Raw genomic sequence first — 17,574 nt, forward strand, 5'->3', positions numbered from 1 at the left:
CTACTGGGGAGAGTCAAATAGGATTTCCGTGCAAGGTTGGGTTTGCAATTGATCTCCTCTCTTCCTGTTGGGTTTGCAATTGACAAGTGGTAAGGCGGTGGGGTGCCACCCCTGGCCAGACCTCCTGACTCCATTGTAGCCCATGTGTCCCTTTATTAATTTCACAGCACGTTAATGAGGGTGATTCAGTGCCTGGGAGGCAGGGGTGAAGGGATGGAACCCTAGAGGGCACAGAGGTGGTGGGGGGCAGGGAGCAAAGAAGAGAGCAAAGGCCAATTATTTTACAGTCTTTGGTGGTGGGTGACCTAGTCTTTTAAAACCAGGGAGACCTTGACTTGTGAGCGTGACTCGTCCCAGAAATATGCTTGTCATCCAAAGCACTCGTATATCCAAGCGGATTTCAAGAACCGTTGGCTCAGTTGTGATCATGTGACACTCATACTACTTGTATCGCAAGATGTCCCTTGTTCATGAAGTTAAAATTTATTAGAAATAGGGGCGCCTGGGTGGCACAGTCGGTTGAGCGTCGGACTTTCGCTTAGGTCATGATCTCGCGGTTCGTGGGTTCGAGCCCCGCATCGGGCTCTGTACTGGCTGCCAGCTCAGAGCCTGGAGCCTGTTTCAGTCTGTGACTCCCTCTCTCTCTGACCCTCCCCTGCTCACGCTGTCTCTCTCTCCTAGAAATAAATTTTAAAAAAAAATTTAAAAGAAATATTTGCGGGGCGCCTGGGTGGCTTAGTCGGTTGAGCGTCCGACTTTTGCTTAGGTCATGATCTCACGGTTCGTGGGTTCGAGCCCCGTGTCGGGCTCTGTGCTGACTGCCAGCTCAGAGCCTGGAGCCCGTTTCAGAGTCTGTGTCTCCCTCTCTCTCTGACCCTCCCCCTGCTCACGCTGTCTCTCTCTCTCTCCTAGAAATAAATAAAACATTAAAAAAATAAATAAATAAATAAATAAAAAATAAAAGAAATATTTGCTGCTCCCTCGCGCAACACTCCCAGAACAAGGTTTTACTGTATCTGCATTGATTAATATGTATCAGTAGCTGTATCACACAGAGAACTCACACACACATACACCTGGCAAGTTATTCACATTGTTACGATGCAAACTTCCTCCACCACCACACCCGTCAAGCGTTATCCTTTTGGAAGGTTGTTTGGGTGTTTCAAAGTGGGTGTGGAGGACAGGGTGGTGAATGGCCCAGGGCAGACAGCGAGGGAGGGGCTGCATTAACTGGGATGCGCAGAACCAGAACATCCCAGAACATCAGAAGCCTCCCGGAAAGCTTAGGCCTAGCTCTTGGGGACAGAGACAGGGATGAGGAGAGATGCGCACGTGCCTGCTCTCTCGAAGGATTCCGGGCCAGCCGCGGTCTAGGGTCCGGCCCAGGACTGCCTGAGCCTGAGCGGCTTAGGGACATAGTGACAGCAGGCTGCGTGCACATACTCAGCCACGGCTCCTCCTGCCCCAACCTCACAAAGGAGACAAGAATGGGCTCTTTTTCTGTTCAGTCTTTATTTATAGCAAAGTACATAGTATGCGGTCATTTTTGTTAACTACTAACAATAAAGGCAGGGTGGCAGAAGGAAAAGGAGGAAGAGCAAGCATCTGAAAGAAAACAAAGAAAAACAAAACAAAACAAACACAAAACGCCTACGTCCTTATGTAACTACTCACCCTGCTCCTGAGGCAGGACCAGCTAGGCACTCACAACCTCTAACTACAGCAATGAAGCTGATCTGACGGCCACTCACCTGGCCCAGGAGGGCAGCACGGGGCCCAGAGACAAAGGATTAGAGAGGACTCTGAGCTCCAGACCGACTCCAGGCCTCCCCCCACCCCATGTTCTCTCCCTTGTTTTACTGCCTTGTTTCCCCAACCGCCCAGCCTGAGATGGGGACGGGCAGCCCTGCAATCCGGAACCTGCCCTAGGCTAGTGCCTTGGTGCTGGGTTGCTGGCAGGCAGGCGGGAGACTCCGGAGCAGAAATATTTCCCTGCAAGAGGCAACTACTTCCCTCCGGGGGCCTTCGGTGCCAGCACACAGGTCAGGGGCGCTAGATCAAGGAAGCCGCACCTCGTCCCCAAAGGAGGGGATATACACACACCAACTGGGCTCCGGTCCCTGCGGCTTCCCACCTGCTCAGGGAAGCACGCAAGACTTCAGCTGACATAGTGGCCTAACGAGAGACTGGGAACCCGCCGTGGGACACTGAGCCAGTGCTGAGCCCAGGAGGGGTGGGACGGCAGCATCCGCGGCCCAGACAGGAGCGAGCTGTTGCGGGAATGATTGGTTCTGAAGGGTGAACGGGAGACCTTTCCCTGCCGCCCTCCCCCTGGCCCGTTCTGGGGTCTGCCTCGTCGACGACCTACCCTAGACACTCCAAAGGACACCTGAGGTCCAAACATTTGCATGGTCCTTAGACTCCAACCTCTGTCCCCACTGGCCTCCGGCTGCCCAAGAAAAAGAAACCCAGGTGGGCACAAGTTCTATTAGCGTGAAAGAGAATGGGGTCAGGCCTTCCCATGACATGAAACTTGGATGGTGGCTCCCTAAACACTTGGTCTATGGATAATACCTGGGCGGGAGTGGGGGCAAGAAGCAAGCACCATTGGGCAGCTCTGAAGCCACAGGACTCCCGTGCACACACGACCAGCATCATTCTCACTCCACTTGTCGGTCCCTCCTCCTGGGCTGCACACAAGACCCCCAGGACTCGGGGTCCCGGTCTCTGGCCTAACGATCCTTCCCCTGACTCGCCAGTGGAATCGGGAAATCTAAGGGCTCTGAAAACACCAAGTCCAGGATCAGTCAGATAGAAGGTCAAGCTCAGATACTCAGTTGACTGAATGCTGGGGGTGACCACACAGAGTCCTGCCTTCCTCGCCCCAGACACAGTGCATCTCAGAACCAAGGGAGGCATCAGAGATGCCCAGTGAGCACGGCCCGGTGCCCCCAGCCAAGCCACCAAGAACTGGTGACGGTTTTACCAGGAGGCAAGGCAGCCCTAGCGCTGTTAACCAGCAGAGACACTGGAGCTTGGTCCCAACACCACAGGTGGATGAGGAAGCAGCTAAGAAAGTCAAGGCTCAGAGATGAGAAGAATCCATCTTCCAAGGCAGTGGGACAGACAGCCAAGGCACTAAATGGTTTGGCACCTGGGAGCTTCAAGTAAAGTTGAATGTGCTACCCACCGGAAGACCAAGGCTCCCCATACAGGGGTGGGCTGCCCCTGAGCACAGAGAGGCCCCATCAAGGCACGGGGCCTTGGGTCCTCAGGATCCTAACCCAGGCCTGCCACCCACGCTTCATCTCAAAACTGTCCAAGGCATGATGAGAAAGAGAATACGGATTCCGAGACACTCCAGAGCGGGCCTTACACGCAGGCGCCTCGGGGAGACTTCCCTTGCTCCCTGCGGAGCCTGCCGCAGTCTCCTGGGTGACGCAGGGGTGGCGAAGCTCTGCTGGGGGTGAGCTCTGACTTTTTTTTGAAACAGCAAAACACAGAGTCAAATGGAGTCCAGAAAGGGGGAATCAAACAGGATGGCGGTTTGTATCTAAGGGGCAATTTGGTGTGACTGGAGAGTAGTTGTGTCATGTTTAACTGAACGGCTCCAATGGGCTAGGAGAGCAAATGGAGGGTGAAGGTTCCCCAGAACGTTCTGGGCCATCACGGCCACAGTAGAGTAGCTGCGGCCATGGCCTGCCAAGCACTGAGATGCTTGAGGAAGAAATGAAGGCCTCTGGCTCGTCCAGCTGAGGCTTTAGGACTCTGCGCTCCTCGGTCTCGGTCTCACTCGGTCCCCCCACTTCCTGCCCGCGCCCCCTCCAGCAAGAATCATCAGGGATCTGTACTCCTCCCAGAGAGGAGCCCTCAGGAAAGGCGGAACTGTCTACCCCGTAAAGATGGCGATCAGCTCGGCTGTGGTGCCGCTAGCGACAATTCCTGCTGGAAGGTACCTGCTGTCCTCACCCCGCGGCCAAGCCCTGCATCTCTGTGAACAATCCCTGCAGGGCTCTCACCACCCCGTGAGGGCGCCAGAAGCCCTTGCCCGAAGCCCAGACTCAAGAGACCACCTGTGCTCTACAATCTGGGGAAAGGCCCAGGGAATCTGACTGGAAACTTCCCCGGGAGGCAGGAGGAACCAGTATTTCCTCAGATGCTACAACAGGAACCTGGCTACTCTCTCCTCCCCCACCCCCCACCCGCCGGTTTACCAGGACCTGATCCCCTCAGATCCCTGCCAGGGAAGGAGAGACAGGCAGCACTGGCTTTCAGAGGGCCTGAGTGGGTAAGGAGGGAGTCACTGAGCTCCTCAGGCGGCCAGAGGTGGGGCATCGGGCAAGAAGAAAACACAGAAGACTTGTTTCTCTTCGGTGGGCCTCTTCCCTGAGTTTGATTTTTGAGCTGAGGTCTTGCCTAATTTCGACTCAAAACAAAAAGAAAGAAAGAAAAAAGAAAGAAGAAAAGGGTATCTTGTGTTGACACATCACGGAGCTCCAGCTCCAAGAAGGTAGCCCTGGGCAGGGGAGGCCGTCCCAAGGCTCCAAGCTCCACTGCCAGCGAGTTGCACAGGCACTCAGAGCGGCGAGACACGAGACAGAGCCTGGCTTCTCCATGGCCCGCCTCCCACACCCCCTGCCTGGACCCATCACAGCGGGGTGGGACGGCCATCTCCCCTGGGCGAGCCCCCAACTCGAGCCCCGGCCACTCAAGTACAGGTCCTCGTGCAGAATACTTACAGCTAACAGCTTTACAGTGTTTGTACATTTACACAAAAATAGATCCTTTTATATATATATATATATATATGTATTTATAACTGGTTACACGTTGGATTCATAATTAGGCATCACCAGTAGTAGTTGGCACAGTTTATCATTTAAGCTCAGGGTCAAATTCGGTTTCATTGCGCCGCTCCGAAGCACGAAAAGAAACGAAAACGGGAAAAGAAAAACCAAAGGCATGTCATCTCCATGGTGTTTTCTTAAATACAGCAATGTCATAGGAAGCCACGTGTACAGATGAACAGTGCCTCCTGATCCCTCCTCCTGTCTCTTCAAGATAGGGGCCGGGCCAGGGGGAGGCAGGGGTCAGTGCGGCCGGCTGCTGGACTCCGAGGGCTGCCTCTTGCGTGACGGGATGTAGCCGTTGAGATAGCCATTGGTCTGTCGTTTGGAGAGCCCTCCGTTCAGGATGTCCTGAATGTGCTGCACGATGAGGTTGATGGCCACTGTGGGGCAGAGGGCGGCAGTGTTAGGGATGCAGGGCAGAGAGGGGACATCCCTTCTACGAGCGGACCCACCAGCTCCCCCTCCCAAGGAGGCTGACCCCGCAGAAGGCCCTCTCCTCCAGAGGAAATGCCACATGGGACTCTCTTCTCTTAGCTTTAGAAATAGATTCTACTTCTCAAGCAAGTGATTGATGTGTGAGCGTCACCCAAAATGGAATAAGCATCCAGCGCTTTCCGAGACGATGCGCAATGGACAGGACATATCTCCTGGGGTTTTCTCCAGGTGGTGTAACATGAACGCAATCATGAGGAAACAAACCCAAACTGAGGGCGTTCTACAAAACCACAGGGCCTTTCTCCTCAGAACTGTCAAAAGAGATTGTGCCCACGTTCACTTTCCAGAATGGCTGTTCTGCGGTTATGAATGAAAATGCCCCCCTCTTTAAGAAATACACGGTGATGGGGCACCTGGGTGGCTCTGTCGGTTAAGTGTCCAACTTCAGCTCAGGTCATGAGCTGGCAGTTTGTGAATTCAAGCCCCCCGTCAGGCTCTGTGCTGACAGCTCAGAGCCTGGAGCCTGCTTCGGACTCTGTGTCTCCCTCTCTCTCTCTGTCCCTCCCCCACTTGCATTCTGTCAGTCTCTCTCAAAAATAAATAAACATTTAAAAAATTTTTTTTTAATTTAAATGTGGAACTTGAAAAATTAATAGAAGACCATGGGGGAAGGGAAGGGGTAAAACAGTTTCAAACAGAGAGAGAGACAAATCATAAGAGACTCTTAAATTACAGAGAACAAACTGAGGGTTGACTGGGGAAGGAGGGGAGGGCAGGTGGTAAGGAAAATGGGTAATGGGCACTGAGGAGAGCACTTGTTGGGATGAGCACTGGGTGTTATATGTAAGCAATGAAACACAGGAATCTACCCCCAACGCCAAGAGTGTATATACACACTATATACACTGTAGGTTACCTAACTTGACAATAAATTTTATTTAAAAATTTTTAAAAAATGAAAAGAAAGTGGGGCGCCTGGGTGGTTCAGTCAATTAAGCGTCCAACTTCGCTCAGGTCATGATCTCACGGTTCGTGGGCTCAAGCCCCGTGTCGGGCTCTGTGCTGACAGCTGAGAGCCAGGAGCCTGTTTCGGACTCTGTATCCTCCTCTCTCTCTGACCCTCCCCTGTTCACACTGTCTCTCTCTCTCTCAAAAACAAACAAATAAATAAAATATAAAAAATAAAAAGAAAGAAATACACTGTGAAAAAGTCATCACTGTGATGGACTCCCAAATGATTCCAGGGAAAAAAAAAACTTTTTAGTGGGGGGGAAGGGAGGGGAGGGAGGGATTGAAATTAATTAAAAAGAGAATGAGAAGGCAGAGTCTTCTCACAGATCGACTGCCCCAGCCTGCCTCAGTCTAGAGGTGCGCCTACTTCTTAGACCAGCCAAAACCAACAAACACTACCTGGATGGCAGATCATTCTAAATTAAATTAAAGGACTGTGTTTGTGCTGAAGGCTGTCATCGCTGGGAGTGACAGCAGGGGACAGTCTCCAGCCCTCTGGCTTCTACCAGAGAAGCACGAGTTCCCATTTGTCGCCGCGTGTGTGCGCACACACACATGCATGCAAGCACAGGGGCCTGTTTCCAAGGCCAGGCATGTAGACAGAAATTCCTTTCTGGCTCCCATAGCAGCCCAGTGGCTCAGCCCTGTCCATAGAGCCTTATGTGGTCCCCACATCCCGTCCCAAAGTCTGACCGACGTAGGATAGAAGTTATGCCCTACGACCCTCGAGCAGGACTCACCTAGATTATCTGCACCCCTAGGAATGATCACATCGGCATATTTCTTTGTCTGTGGAGAAGGATAGTCACAGTGCATTAAAAAGGAGACCCAGAGACCAGCCCAAGCCCCTGTCGGTATAAGGCCACGGGGAGAGGCTTAGCCTTCCTGCTACTGACCCCACAGGGTGGCATGTTTTCTATCCCCTTTCTCTAAACGTCAATATATCAGCTTTTTCTTCATTTCTCATTATTATTTAATACGATTTAAGCTCATGACCTACACAGAGAACATGGTCTTTTGAGACCAAACTCAATAACTGTCTTCTCCCTACTAAGAAAAATATGAATTAGAAAAACCCAAATTGCAAACAGAAGGAGTTCACCTTGGACGTGGGGACACAGTGTGAGAGGTGAACCCTAACACAAGGGCAAACCCAGGAAAAACAACCCCCACTGATGACCACTTTCATTGGCTCTGTTATCACACTTAGGGGTGGGGTGGGGGGGGGCAGTAAAGCCACAATTAGATGCATTCCCTTTTTGTCTTTTAATTTCCTGAGATTCTGTGGACCAAATTTACAAATAACTGTGAACTAGTGTATGACCCAAGTTTAGGGTAAGACCACAGGACCTTATGGTGGGCATCAGATGGTGGGCCTCTTTACTCTGGGCAACTTCTACACAGAAACTGTTCAAATGAAAGTGTGTCCGGCCCAAACCCAACCTGCAGGAGGCAATTTATCAGATCCAAGCTCCTGGCTTACGTGGGAATGACTTGATCTTCCCTGAGCACAGAGTGGCTGGTTTTTAGTAGAAACTTTTTAGTAGAAACCACCCAGAAAATGTGCAGGATTTTAAGCTCCATTACAACTAAGTTAAACAGCAGAAAATTGGCAGTTAACTCTAATTTATGTCCAATTGCATGTTTACCATATGTTGTTATTATTATTAAGTTAAAAGGAGCAGAGGTCCTCAGACAGATAGACGGATGGATAGAATTTCCTGGCTTCTCAGGCCCCTCTGCCCTCCACCCAGAAACCTAATCCTGGGACCCAGTCCTCTCCAGGGAAATGAATAGGGCATCAGCGTTACTCAGGCTGACTCAGAAAGTCCACCTGTCCCCGAAACAAAAAGTCTTGTCTGCTTTGATGCAAAACCCCACTAACAGACTTAAAGGAACAGATAGTTGGAGGTCGTATTTTTTCCAGGAGAATGAAAGATGTTAATTACTAGGAGAAACAGAGAAATTCCCATACTCGGCCTCACTCTACACCTCTTCTCAATGCCCTCAGATTCCATTCTCTCAAAAGAGATCACCCCCAAGATCAGGCTAAGTCCCAACATCTCCCTCCTCTGTCCTACAGCTTAATGATAAATCATTAGGGAGTTAGACCCTAGGCAGGCCGACCTGGAGAAGACACAGGATACAGGTGCAGGGGCCTCGGGAGTTAAACTAAACATTTCGCCTTCTCAAATGACGTCATCTCCTGCATTTTCCTCTACCACTACCTCCCCCTCACCACTCCACACCTCTTGTCCCTGGTTGTCTCTCAACATTCACCTGAATGTCCTCAGGAGGCTGAAGTCATTTCCTGGGCTGAGGGCTGATTCACCAAAAGCTGAAAATCCCCCATATCTTCAACCTTCCTTCTCTGAAAGCCATCTTACCAGAGAGTTCCCACAGGAGGAAAGAGGAATCTGTACCAGCGCACAAGTATGGAAGCTTATTTCGGCATGGTGGGACACGTCCCATGTGGAAACTTACACAGGGGCCAAAGAAAAGGTCAAAGCAGGGGCTCAACGCCATGGCAGAAAAGATTCAGAAGGAAGTATCTTGCAGCTGAGCCCTCCCTGCACCAATACTGCGACCATCATAGGCCTTTTGAAGATTCAAATGGCCCAGTCTGTGCAGAGACATGATGCACCCTCACGCCTTGAGCCCACCAAGCAAGGAGAGCAGAGCTTGCTAGAGTCAAACAGCAGGACCCTGAAGGACCACTCTGACAAAGATGGCGGCCTACAGCTCCTGGGAAACACAGTGGTAGCACCCAGAGCCCCAAAGGCTGCCCTTGCTTGGGACTTCAGGATAGAGGAGAGAGAAATGGAATTCAGGCTGGGGGCTCCATCACCTTACATAGCTTTACCGGTACGATTAGGTTTTACATTCTACATTCAACAAAAAAACAAACCAAGAACACAACTCACTGGCAAGCAGAATTCCTCAAAGGCAGGCTTGACGAACGTAATGTACTGAGATAAAATCTGCTCAAGGTCCCTCCCTCTTTCGCTGATGTCCCTTAATACTATAAGAAAAGGAAAAACAAGAATCAAGAAAATGGTGCATGAGCCAACACGTGTCCGCCCTTCAGGAGGCAGCCCCGGCTGACATGGACTCCACAATTGATCTGGATGATTCACAAGCCGGATTCCTGAGACACTTGACCAAGAGCAGATCAGCAGCAGCTTCGAGAAAAACAAGTTACATTTTTATTGCTATAGTCAAATGTGGCTATGACCAAAGGCCGTCCAGCCTAAGCCAACAGTCTTCGTGTTTCAGGCAGCATTGGACCCAAATAAAATTGCAGTGTGAACAACATAAAAAGCAGGACAGTCCTCCAGTGCTCGTAACAGACAGTAAATGGGGCCCCAAGAGGTGGTGGGGCTCCCAGGCAAAGAAGCCCCACGCACACCTTGATGCAAGTCCCCTTGCGCTTACTTACCTGTGCGCAAGCCACTGACCTATGATGTACCACCTCACACGCCTGCCCCCCCCCCCCCCCCCCCCCCCCCCCCCCCCCCCCCGCCGACCTTTCAGCCCCCACAGGGACGGAGGGCAGACAGAGGGTCCTGCTGCGTCAGCCATGCCTGCTAACCCCAAGCACAGAGGTTTGACAAGAGAAAATAATAGTGAAAAAATGAGAAAACCATGGATTTGGAGATGGTGTGGCCGCCCGGATGGACCCACACTCATCATCGCCTACCTTCTCCCTCTTGGGCAGCGTTATCCAGGGGCTTTCATCAAACAAATAGAGTCTGTTGTCAAAAAACAGAAAAGGTCTGGGGCGCCTGGGTGGCTCAGTCGGTTAAGTGTCCGACTTTGGCTCAGGTCATGATCTCGCGGTTTGTGAGTTCGAGCCCCGCGTCTGAGCTGTCAGCACAGAGGCTGGAGCCTGCTTTGGATTCTGTGTCTCCCTTACTCTCTGCCTCTCCCTCACTTGTGCTCTTTCTGTGTCTCAAAAATAAACATTAAAAAGTTATAAAAAAAAAAAAAAACACAACAGAAAAAGGTCTGACCGTCTAAGAGACCGGAATCTTAGCTCTCTGCTCTATCACTAACCACCCTGATCCTCAGCTTCCCCCAAACTCAGCAGTGAGAGCTGGGAAGGAGATTCTCTCAGTGAAAACGGCCCCACCCTACAGATGCTGTCTTAAATCTCAGCTCCACAGCGCCTCCATCTCCCCCCACCCCCCAAGGGGTATCCTACCATCAATAATCACTTGCAGAGGCCCCTTGATGCCTCTCAACCATTTCTCAAGTTACAGACTCAGGAAGGGATGAAACTCATTGCAACCAAACCAGGGAATACTTGGTGAACTTCTGGAAAGCCACGCCTCTAGAGAATTCTGTGCTTCCGTGCACCCACACACACAGGCACGCACGCACACAGGCCAAGGGCAGGAAAGAAGGAGGCGGTCGTGGTTAGGATTCAGGCTGGCATGAAGTCTGGGGTTTCAGATAGCTAGAAAACGGCCGCAAAGACCACACTCCAGAGTCAGATGACGCCTCTACCACCACTTGACTTTTCTACCAGCTCCACAACTTACAGGGACATTTGCCCCCATGAACGCTGGTCACAAGATAGTTGGCTGGCCGCTAAGGCATCATGAGCGGTCTCAGAGCCCCTCCTGGCTGCCAGGATTCCCCAGCCAGGAAACGGGGTTCTTGGGCATTCTGACATGGGGCCCAGCAGCTCAGCCAGGGAGACCTGGCCAAGAAGGAGGCCCAGGAGCTGTCCCGGGGCTCCCCCACAGGCCCGCTGGCCTATGGGCTCCCCCCAACCAAAACACACAGGTGGCCTGGCCTCCAGTTTTTCGCGTCCCCAGGTAAGTAAAGTACAAAGGAAAAAAGAAGCCGGAGCAAATGCTATCAGGCCTGGGAAGAAACAAACACACACTTGCACTGGGGCAGCTTCTGCTTAAAAGTCCTGCAGGAGCCCGATGTGGGTTTGTTTCACATGCTGTTCACACAAGTGCTGATGGCTCGGCAGCATGGGAACCAATGTCCTGCCCCCTCCCTGCACGCGCGCGCGCACACGCACACGCGCGCGCACACACACACACACACAAGGGCACACGGGCTCTCCCATAGCGCTCCCACGGCCCTCAGTCCGTAACCTGCAGATCTGAGAGCTTCAGCCGCTGCATCACGGAGTGAGGAAGGGGCCAGGGAGGAAGCAGACAGAGCAGGAGAGTCACACTGAATGGCCCCTGCGGCCCCTGCCTCCCGGTCCACCATCTAGAGCAATGCAGGCTAAACTGACCTGCACTTAAATCCTGACCCGACTCTTAACCTCTGTGACCCCTAGACAAGTTACTCAACCTTTCTGCATTTCATTTTCCTTAACAGGGACGGTGGTACACGGGAGACCTATTCACACAGTCATTACTGAAGACCACAGGGAGCGGTACTGTGTGGCTGGCGCGCTGCACGCGGTCAGTAAACCCGAGTTTCTACCACGGACTGTGACGCCAACAGAATCTGGGGAGCTTCGGGAGAGGGATGGCTCCCTGACACAGCAGACAACGGGGAGCGCAGTGGGAGGGGGGCACCTGTGCGCTCAGGTGAGCAGGTCAGGCCCCTCTGACAGCAGCTGGAAAGGCGGCGATGGGGGTGCAGTGCGGGAGACAGAGCAGGGCACTAGCCCGCGGGAAGACACAGTGGAGAGCCAGCGACAGGGAAGACAGAGAGGGGCCGCCTACAGCTTCTACCCTGGAAAAGGAAACAGGAAGTGGGTTAGGATGTTGCCCAGACACTGGGAATGTGCAAAATCAGAAGGCATCCCCCACTTCTGTTCTCAGAGAACCTTCCCCTGAGGTATCACCTTAGACAGTCCATGACCCCGCCCCCAGCCAAGGACAGCGCTGCTCGGAACTGCCCTGCTCCTCGGGGCCAAGCCAAGGACTGAGTCAGAACAAGGTCTTGGCACAAACCGGAAACTGCGGGGACTCCAAACCAGCTCCCTGATGATCACTCTGGCCCCAGAACATTTGCTTGGCCAGGAAAGACCCTTTCGGAAGAGGGGGCTAAGGAGCAGGAAATGAACTACAGGTCCACCCACCTTTCCTGCTTGGCTCCCACGGCAGCCTTTCCAAAGTGCTCCTTCTGGTCAGCCAAAGCCAAGGACAAAATTCAGAAGGACCCAGAATAAATACAATTCCTCGGCGGTTAAGTCAATTCACTTGAAAAATTAGTCAAGGAGATGTGTTACTCTAGCAACAGAACAAGGCTGACCACGTCTCAAGGTCCACCACAGCCCCAAAGCTGTGGGAACCGGACACAGAGAATTATGGCAGGAGAGGGTAGGCGTCAGCGGACCTTGGTCCCGTCTCAGTTCTTCCCTGTCCCCGGATTCAAGGATGGGTTGGAGTCAATAACACACACGGAGGGAAGGTGAAAACTGGAAGAAGCCAATTCCCCAAAGTACGAGGGGTTCCCGTGGGGCGGAGGGAGGTCCTTCCAAGGCTGTGTGGACCAAAGGCAGATCTCCCCTCCCACAGAAAGCTCAACTTTGGTCATCAGGGTCACAGGCCCAGGAAGTGTGACACACAGAAGGGTGAAACCGCGGCACCAACTCAAGTCTCCAGGAATGTTCTTATGCCCAGCAGCTGCTCCTGACTAACCCACCCTCTCCCTTACCCCGCACCCTCCCATCCCCCAAAGCACATGCCAGGCATGGTTTCTGTCCTACGTGGACAGAGAAAGAGTCTGTAGTGACAGTATGCGGAAAGGCCCTGCAAGTCCACCAGGAAAGTGACTCACCAGCAGGTGACACAAGAAGACAGAAGGTGGAGGGGGTAAAATGACAGCCTCCCTGCGGGGGATCAGAGAAACCCCACAGGAGGCCACCATCCTCATTTTCCCATAAGGATCCCAGTACAAGAGAGCGAGGGGGAATTTTCTTTCACTGGCGCCACGATGATCTGTTTGCATTAAAGGCCGATATCGTCTGGCGTCCAAGGACACAGAATCCGTACGCCTAGAACTTAGTCTTCCTCTCCTGCGCCACGCCTCGCAGGCTCTGCTCCCTCTCAGGTAATTTCAGCCCCTGGGACTTCATTACCACGTGCTGACCAAATGATGGTATCAGCCCCTCATCCCAGCTCCCGAGAACGTGGCCACTCAGGGCTTCTGACTAGTCCTGACAAGGAAAAGTCGGGGAAACAGAACATCTACCATCTCCAAGCAGACTTCTGACCTAACTCACCAACTGTTCTCAACGAATGCAGCACGTGGCATCTTACTCACGTTACCTCTCATCATCGCAACCCAGGGGGCCTGAGCTTTACATAATCAACCAGTGGGATGATTCCTATTGAAGAGGGACACAGAGGCAAGCACATAACCTGCCCGAGGTCACGCGTCTCTGAAATGGTGAGATCAGGAGTGAAGTCCAGCTTTCTGGCTCAAGTTTCTTCCCCTGGAGCATCTAACTGCCTCCCTGATCTGGCAGACTGATCAGGGGACATCGAGTAGATCAACCAAGGCCAGGTCTGGCTTTGGGGACTGAAATGATAAACCAGGCCCTGGGGCAGATGCGTGATGAACTGTCAGGCTCAGGCCTCTACTAAAAATTATCTACCTGGTCAGAGGCGTGACCCGAAAAACGGGCTTGCCTCCCTCATGAAGAAACCCAAGCCTGGGAGGTTACAGGAGTCACGAGAGCCACCAAAGTCACAAAGGTAGCTGACGGCTGTGGGGCTGGCGTAGGGGCCTCCTAATCTCCTTTTATCCATCATGGAGTTCCACCCCTCCCCTACCCCACCTGGGAGTGGAAGTATAACAACTCACTTAGTAGAGTGTAGACACTACTACTTGGGAGGGCAAACTCATTTCTCTAGATTCTGCTGGTTCCACTTACAGTTCCTGCCAGGAGACGACTGATGGAGACAAACTCGGAAGTGGTTTTTGTGAACCGAGAAGAGAAAACGTCGCAGCCTCTGAGGTCAGAAGGCCCTGGGTTGGAGCTCGCAAGATTCCAAAGTGCCCAGGATTTGCTCTGTGACTGGGAGCCACCCCCGTCACTTCCTGGGTCCTGTTCCGCTTCCACACGATGGGGACTCGAAGGCTTCCTCTCCCCCGCCCACTGCCCCCACAGGGGTTGTCCTTTCCTAACCCTGCTGGTACCTTCTCACCCCTCCCAACGCTCCCCACCCTCCTCTCCCCGCCCCTGCTCAAAGCCCCTGGGTACCTCTCCTTCGTCTGCCAGGAACCAAATCAGAAGCCACAGTCCCCACAGTCTGTATCAAGTGATTTCTAGTGTGTCTAGAAATGAATGAATGAGCCCCGTGTGTCTACACTCGCAGTGTGTGACTTCTTGAGTTGTCTACTTCATCGCTCTACCACACCCTCCACGAAGCTTCCCAATCCCGCTGGTGGGAGCAAGGCGTCTCCTTTCCACTGACGGGCACCCCCGCATCCTCGGCAACCCCCCCACGTCCTCCGCGCCCGTGTCCTCGGCACCCCCCCCGCGTCCTTGGCACCCTAGAGTTAAGTTCCCGCACGGATGCCGATGCGTGTGGGAAAAACCATAGCAAACTGGGCATTTAACCAAACGCTTTTTCCAGGGAAACCAAAACGTAAACTTCCAGTTTCACCTCGGTGACCTCACATGCCTTTCATCATCCAAAACAGTGACTAACCCCTTCGCAGAGGTCACCAAACGTTTGGGCAGCGGGCGGTCCCGGAGCTGATTGGACGCGGCTGGGCTGGGCCACCCACGGGGCCGCTGGGGGCTCCGGAACGCACCTCTGCGGGAGAGCCGGGTGTCGGCGTCCGTGTCCACGAAAAGCTTCATCTGGAACAGGTCTCGTACTTCCTGGGAGTAGAAGGCCAGGATCCCTTCAAAGAGCACCACGTCTGCGGGGTAGACAGTAACCGTCTCCTCCTTCCTGCAAAGCACAGAGCGCACGATGGGCCGAGCGGGCAGGGTGGGCAACGGAGGAGGGACAGACGGCGTCTGTCCGGGAGTCTGGGGTCCTTCCCTGCAGCAGGACTGAAGCCGTAGCCGACACAGCCCAGCAGAGCCCACGGACCACTGAAGACCCACCGAAGGGCCACCACGACGGGCCCCAGGGTCCCCTTTGACCAGTTCTTCTGGGCTCCGGCCACAAAGCAGAAGTAGAAGCCCGGCGTCCCTCTCCCCGGAATAAACAACCTGCTGCTGAAGGCGCAACAGAGACAGACAGGAGCAGATGTGATTTGTTCCTTCCTCCGGAGGAGTCTGGGGGAATGCACCTCACACAGAGCCTCCACAGACAGAAACTCAGTTTTCTCCCAACAACCCCCCCCTCCCCCACTCTCCTTGGACAACTGGTGGGGGGGGGGGGCAAAAAAGGAAGTTGCGGAAAAGAGGAGAGAGGAGAGGAAGCATCTCCAGGGAAGGAAAGACTCCTGAGCTCCCTGGGATCTGGCTCTACCACGAGCAAGTAGCGGCACCGGGTCAGGGTGGCCTTGGGTCGAGGCTGCGGGCACCACTCCCTCCCCCTGTCACTGGGGCAGGGGTCCTGCATCGCCATCTACCCACTGGGCTGGGAAGCCCAAGGCAGATATTATCCAAAACGGGACTTTTAAAAAACGGGGGCGGGGCAGGTTCTGTTGCTAAATGGGATATAAAGGGAGCCTGTGGGTGGAGCTCCGCCTCACCTCCGTTTTCCAGAGCATTCTTACCATCTGACTCCATCCTAACCACCCTGCACTTCACTGTCACCTACTGCCTCCTGCTCCAGACACCGGAAGTCATCATTACCACTGCAAGGTTTACTCCTCATGTGGACATTGGTGAAGAAAACCGAATAAAGCATTATTTTTTAAGTTCCTTGGGGGTACTGGGTGGCTCAGTCGGTTAAGCATCTGGCTCTTGGTTTCAGCTCAGGTCATGATCTCATGGTTTCGAGGGTTCGAGCCCCTCATGGAGCGCTGCTCTGGCAGCGTGAAGCCTGCTTGGGATCCTCCGGCTCCTTCTGCCGCCCCCCCTCCCCCCCCGCCAAGTAAACTTTACATAAAAGAAAAAAGACAAGAGGTTTACCTGTGCAAACACAGGGAAGTCAGCAGCTGCCAACCCCAGAGGATGTACTGAACTTCCCTCCCATAAACACTCCTCGATTCCTTATTAGCTCAGACCCTTGGGTTCCTGTCTAAATTCCACAGCAGGCACTGTTAGAACAATGCCAAAGTGGCAGAATGTGGGGCATAAGCGACACCAGTAAAGGACCAGGGGAGTAAGCTTAGGGGACTCTTAGGGGACTCTCTTAGAACAGTGATAGAACTCCAGATGCATTTTTTTAATGTTTTTATTTATTACTGAGACAGAGAGAGGCAGAGAGAGACAGAGTGTGAGTAGGGGAGGGACAGAGAGAGAGGGAGACGCAGAATCTGAAGCAGGCTCCAGGCTCTGAGCTGTCAGCACAGAGCCCGACGCGGGGCTCGAACCCACGAACCGTGAGATCATGACCTGACCCGAAGTCAGACGCTTAACTGACTGAGCCACCCAGGCGACCCACCAAACGCATTTTGAGAGAGAGAGAGAGAGAGAGAGAGAACGTGAGCACACAAGCAGGGGATGGGGAACATAATGGAAAGGGAAGCAAAAATAATATAAAAACAGAGAGGGAGACAAACCATAAGAGACTGTTAAATACAGAGAACGGAGGGTTGCTGGAGGGTGCTGGCTAGAGACGTGAGCTACTTGGGCCAGAGCCATTAAGGAGGACACTTGTTGGGATGAGCACTGGGCGTTATATGTAGGGGATGAATCACTAAATTCCATTCCTGGAACATTATATAGTATATGTTAATTGACTTGGACTTCAAGTAAAAAAATAAAATAAATTTAATTTAAAAACACAAGTATAGAAACGTGTGGTAGTCAAAGATGCATGAAATCTAATTTCCCATTAAAAGAAAAAAAAACCTCCACTCAAGGGGCTCCTGGATGGCTCAGACGGTTAAGCGTCTGACTTTGGCTCAGGTCATGATCTCATGGTTCATGGGCTCGAGCCCCACGTCAGGCTCTGTGCTGACAGCTCGGAGCCTGGAGCCTGCTTCGGATTCTGTGTGTGTGGTCTCTCTCTCTGTCCCTTCCCTGCTCACTCACGCACCATCTCTCTCTGTCAAAAATGAATAAATGTTAAAAATAAATAAATAAAAATTTTAAAATTCCACTGAAGAGAATGAAGTAAAGGAGTCAGGAAGGTAGAATGATAGCCAGGTGGGAGAAGCTTTCAAAACAGCAAAGGGCTCAGGGCGCCTGGGTGGCTTAGTCAGTTAAGCGTCCGAC

General features: G+C 52.7%; 1 protein-coding gene across 1 annotated transcript in view; it reads right to left on the reverse strand.

Annotated features, from left to right (window-relative positions):
• Positions 1–1,496: 1,496 nt before the first annotated feature.
• The window catches only part of UCK2 (uridine-cytidine kinase 2), a gene marked incomplete at its 5' end in the record, with an annotated part of 104,806 nt that continues 88,728 nt past the window's right edge, over positions 1,497–17,574 (reverse strand). The window contains 4 exons of the mRNA XM_039222933.1: positions 1,497–5,233; positions 7,040–7,088; positions 9,224–9,321; positions 15,045–15,187. Coding sequence (XP_039078864.1) covers positions 5,094–5,233; positions 7,040–7,088; positions 9,224–9,321; positions 15,045–15,187 — 430 coding nt within the window. The remainder of the gene's footprint in view (positions 5,234–7,039; positions 7,089–9,223; positions 9,322–15,044; positions 15,188–17,574) is intronic.

This window comes from Hyaena hyaena, unplaced genomic scaffold (genome assembly GCF_003009895.1).
Source record: "Hyaena hyaena isolate Hyena2069 unplaced genomic scaffold, ASM300989v1 scaffold_1216, whole genome shotgun sequence".
In the NCBI taxonomy this organism is placed as follows: Eukaryota; Metazoa; Chordata; class Mammalia; order Carnivora; family Hyaenidae; genus Hyaena; species Hyaena hyaena.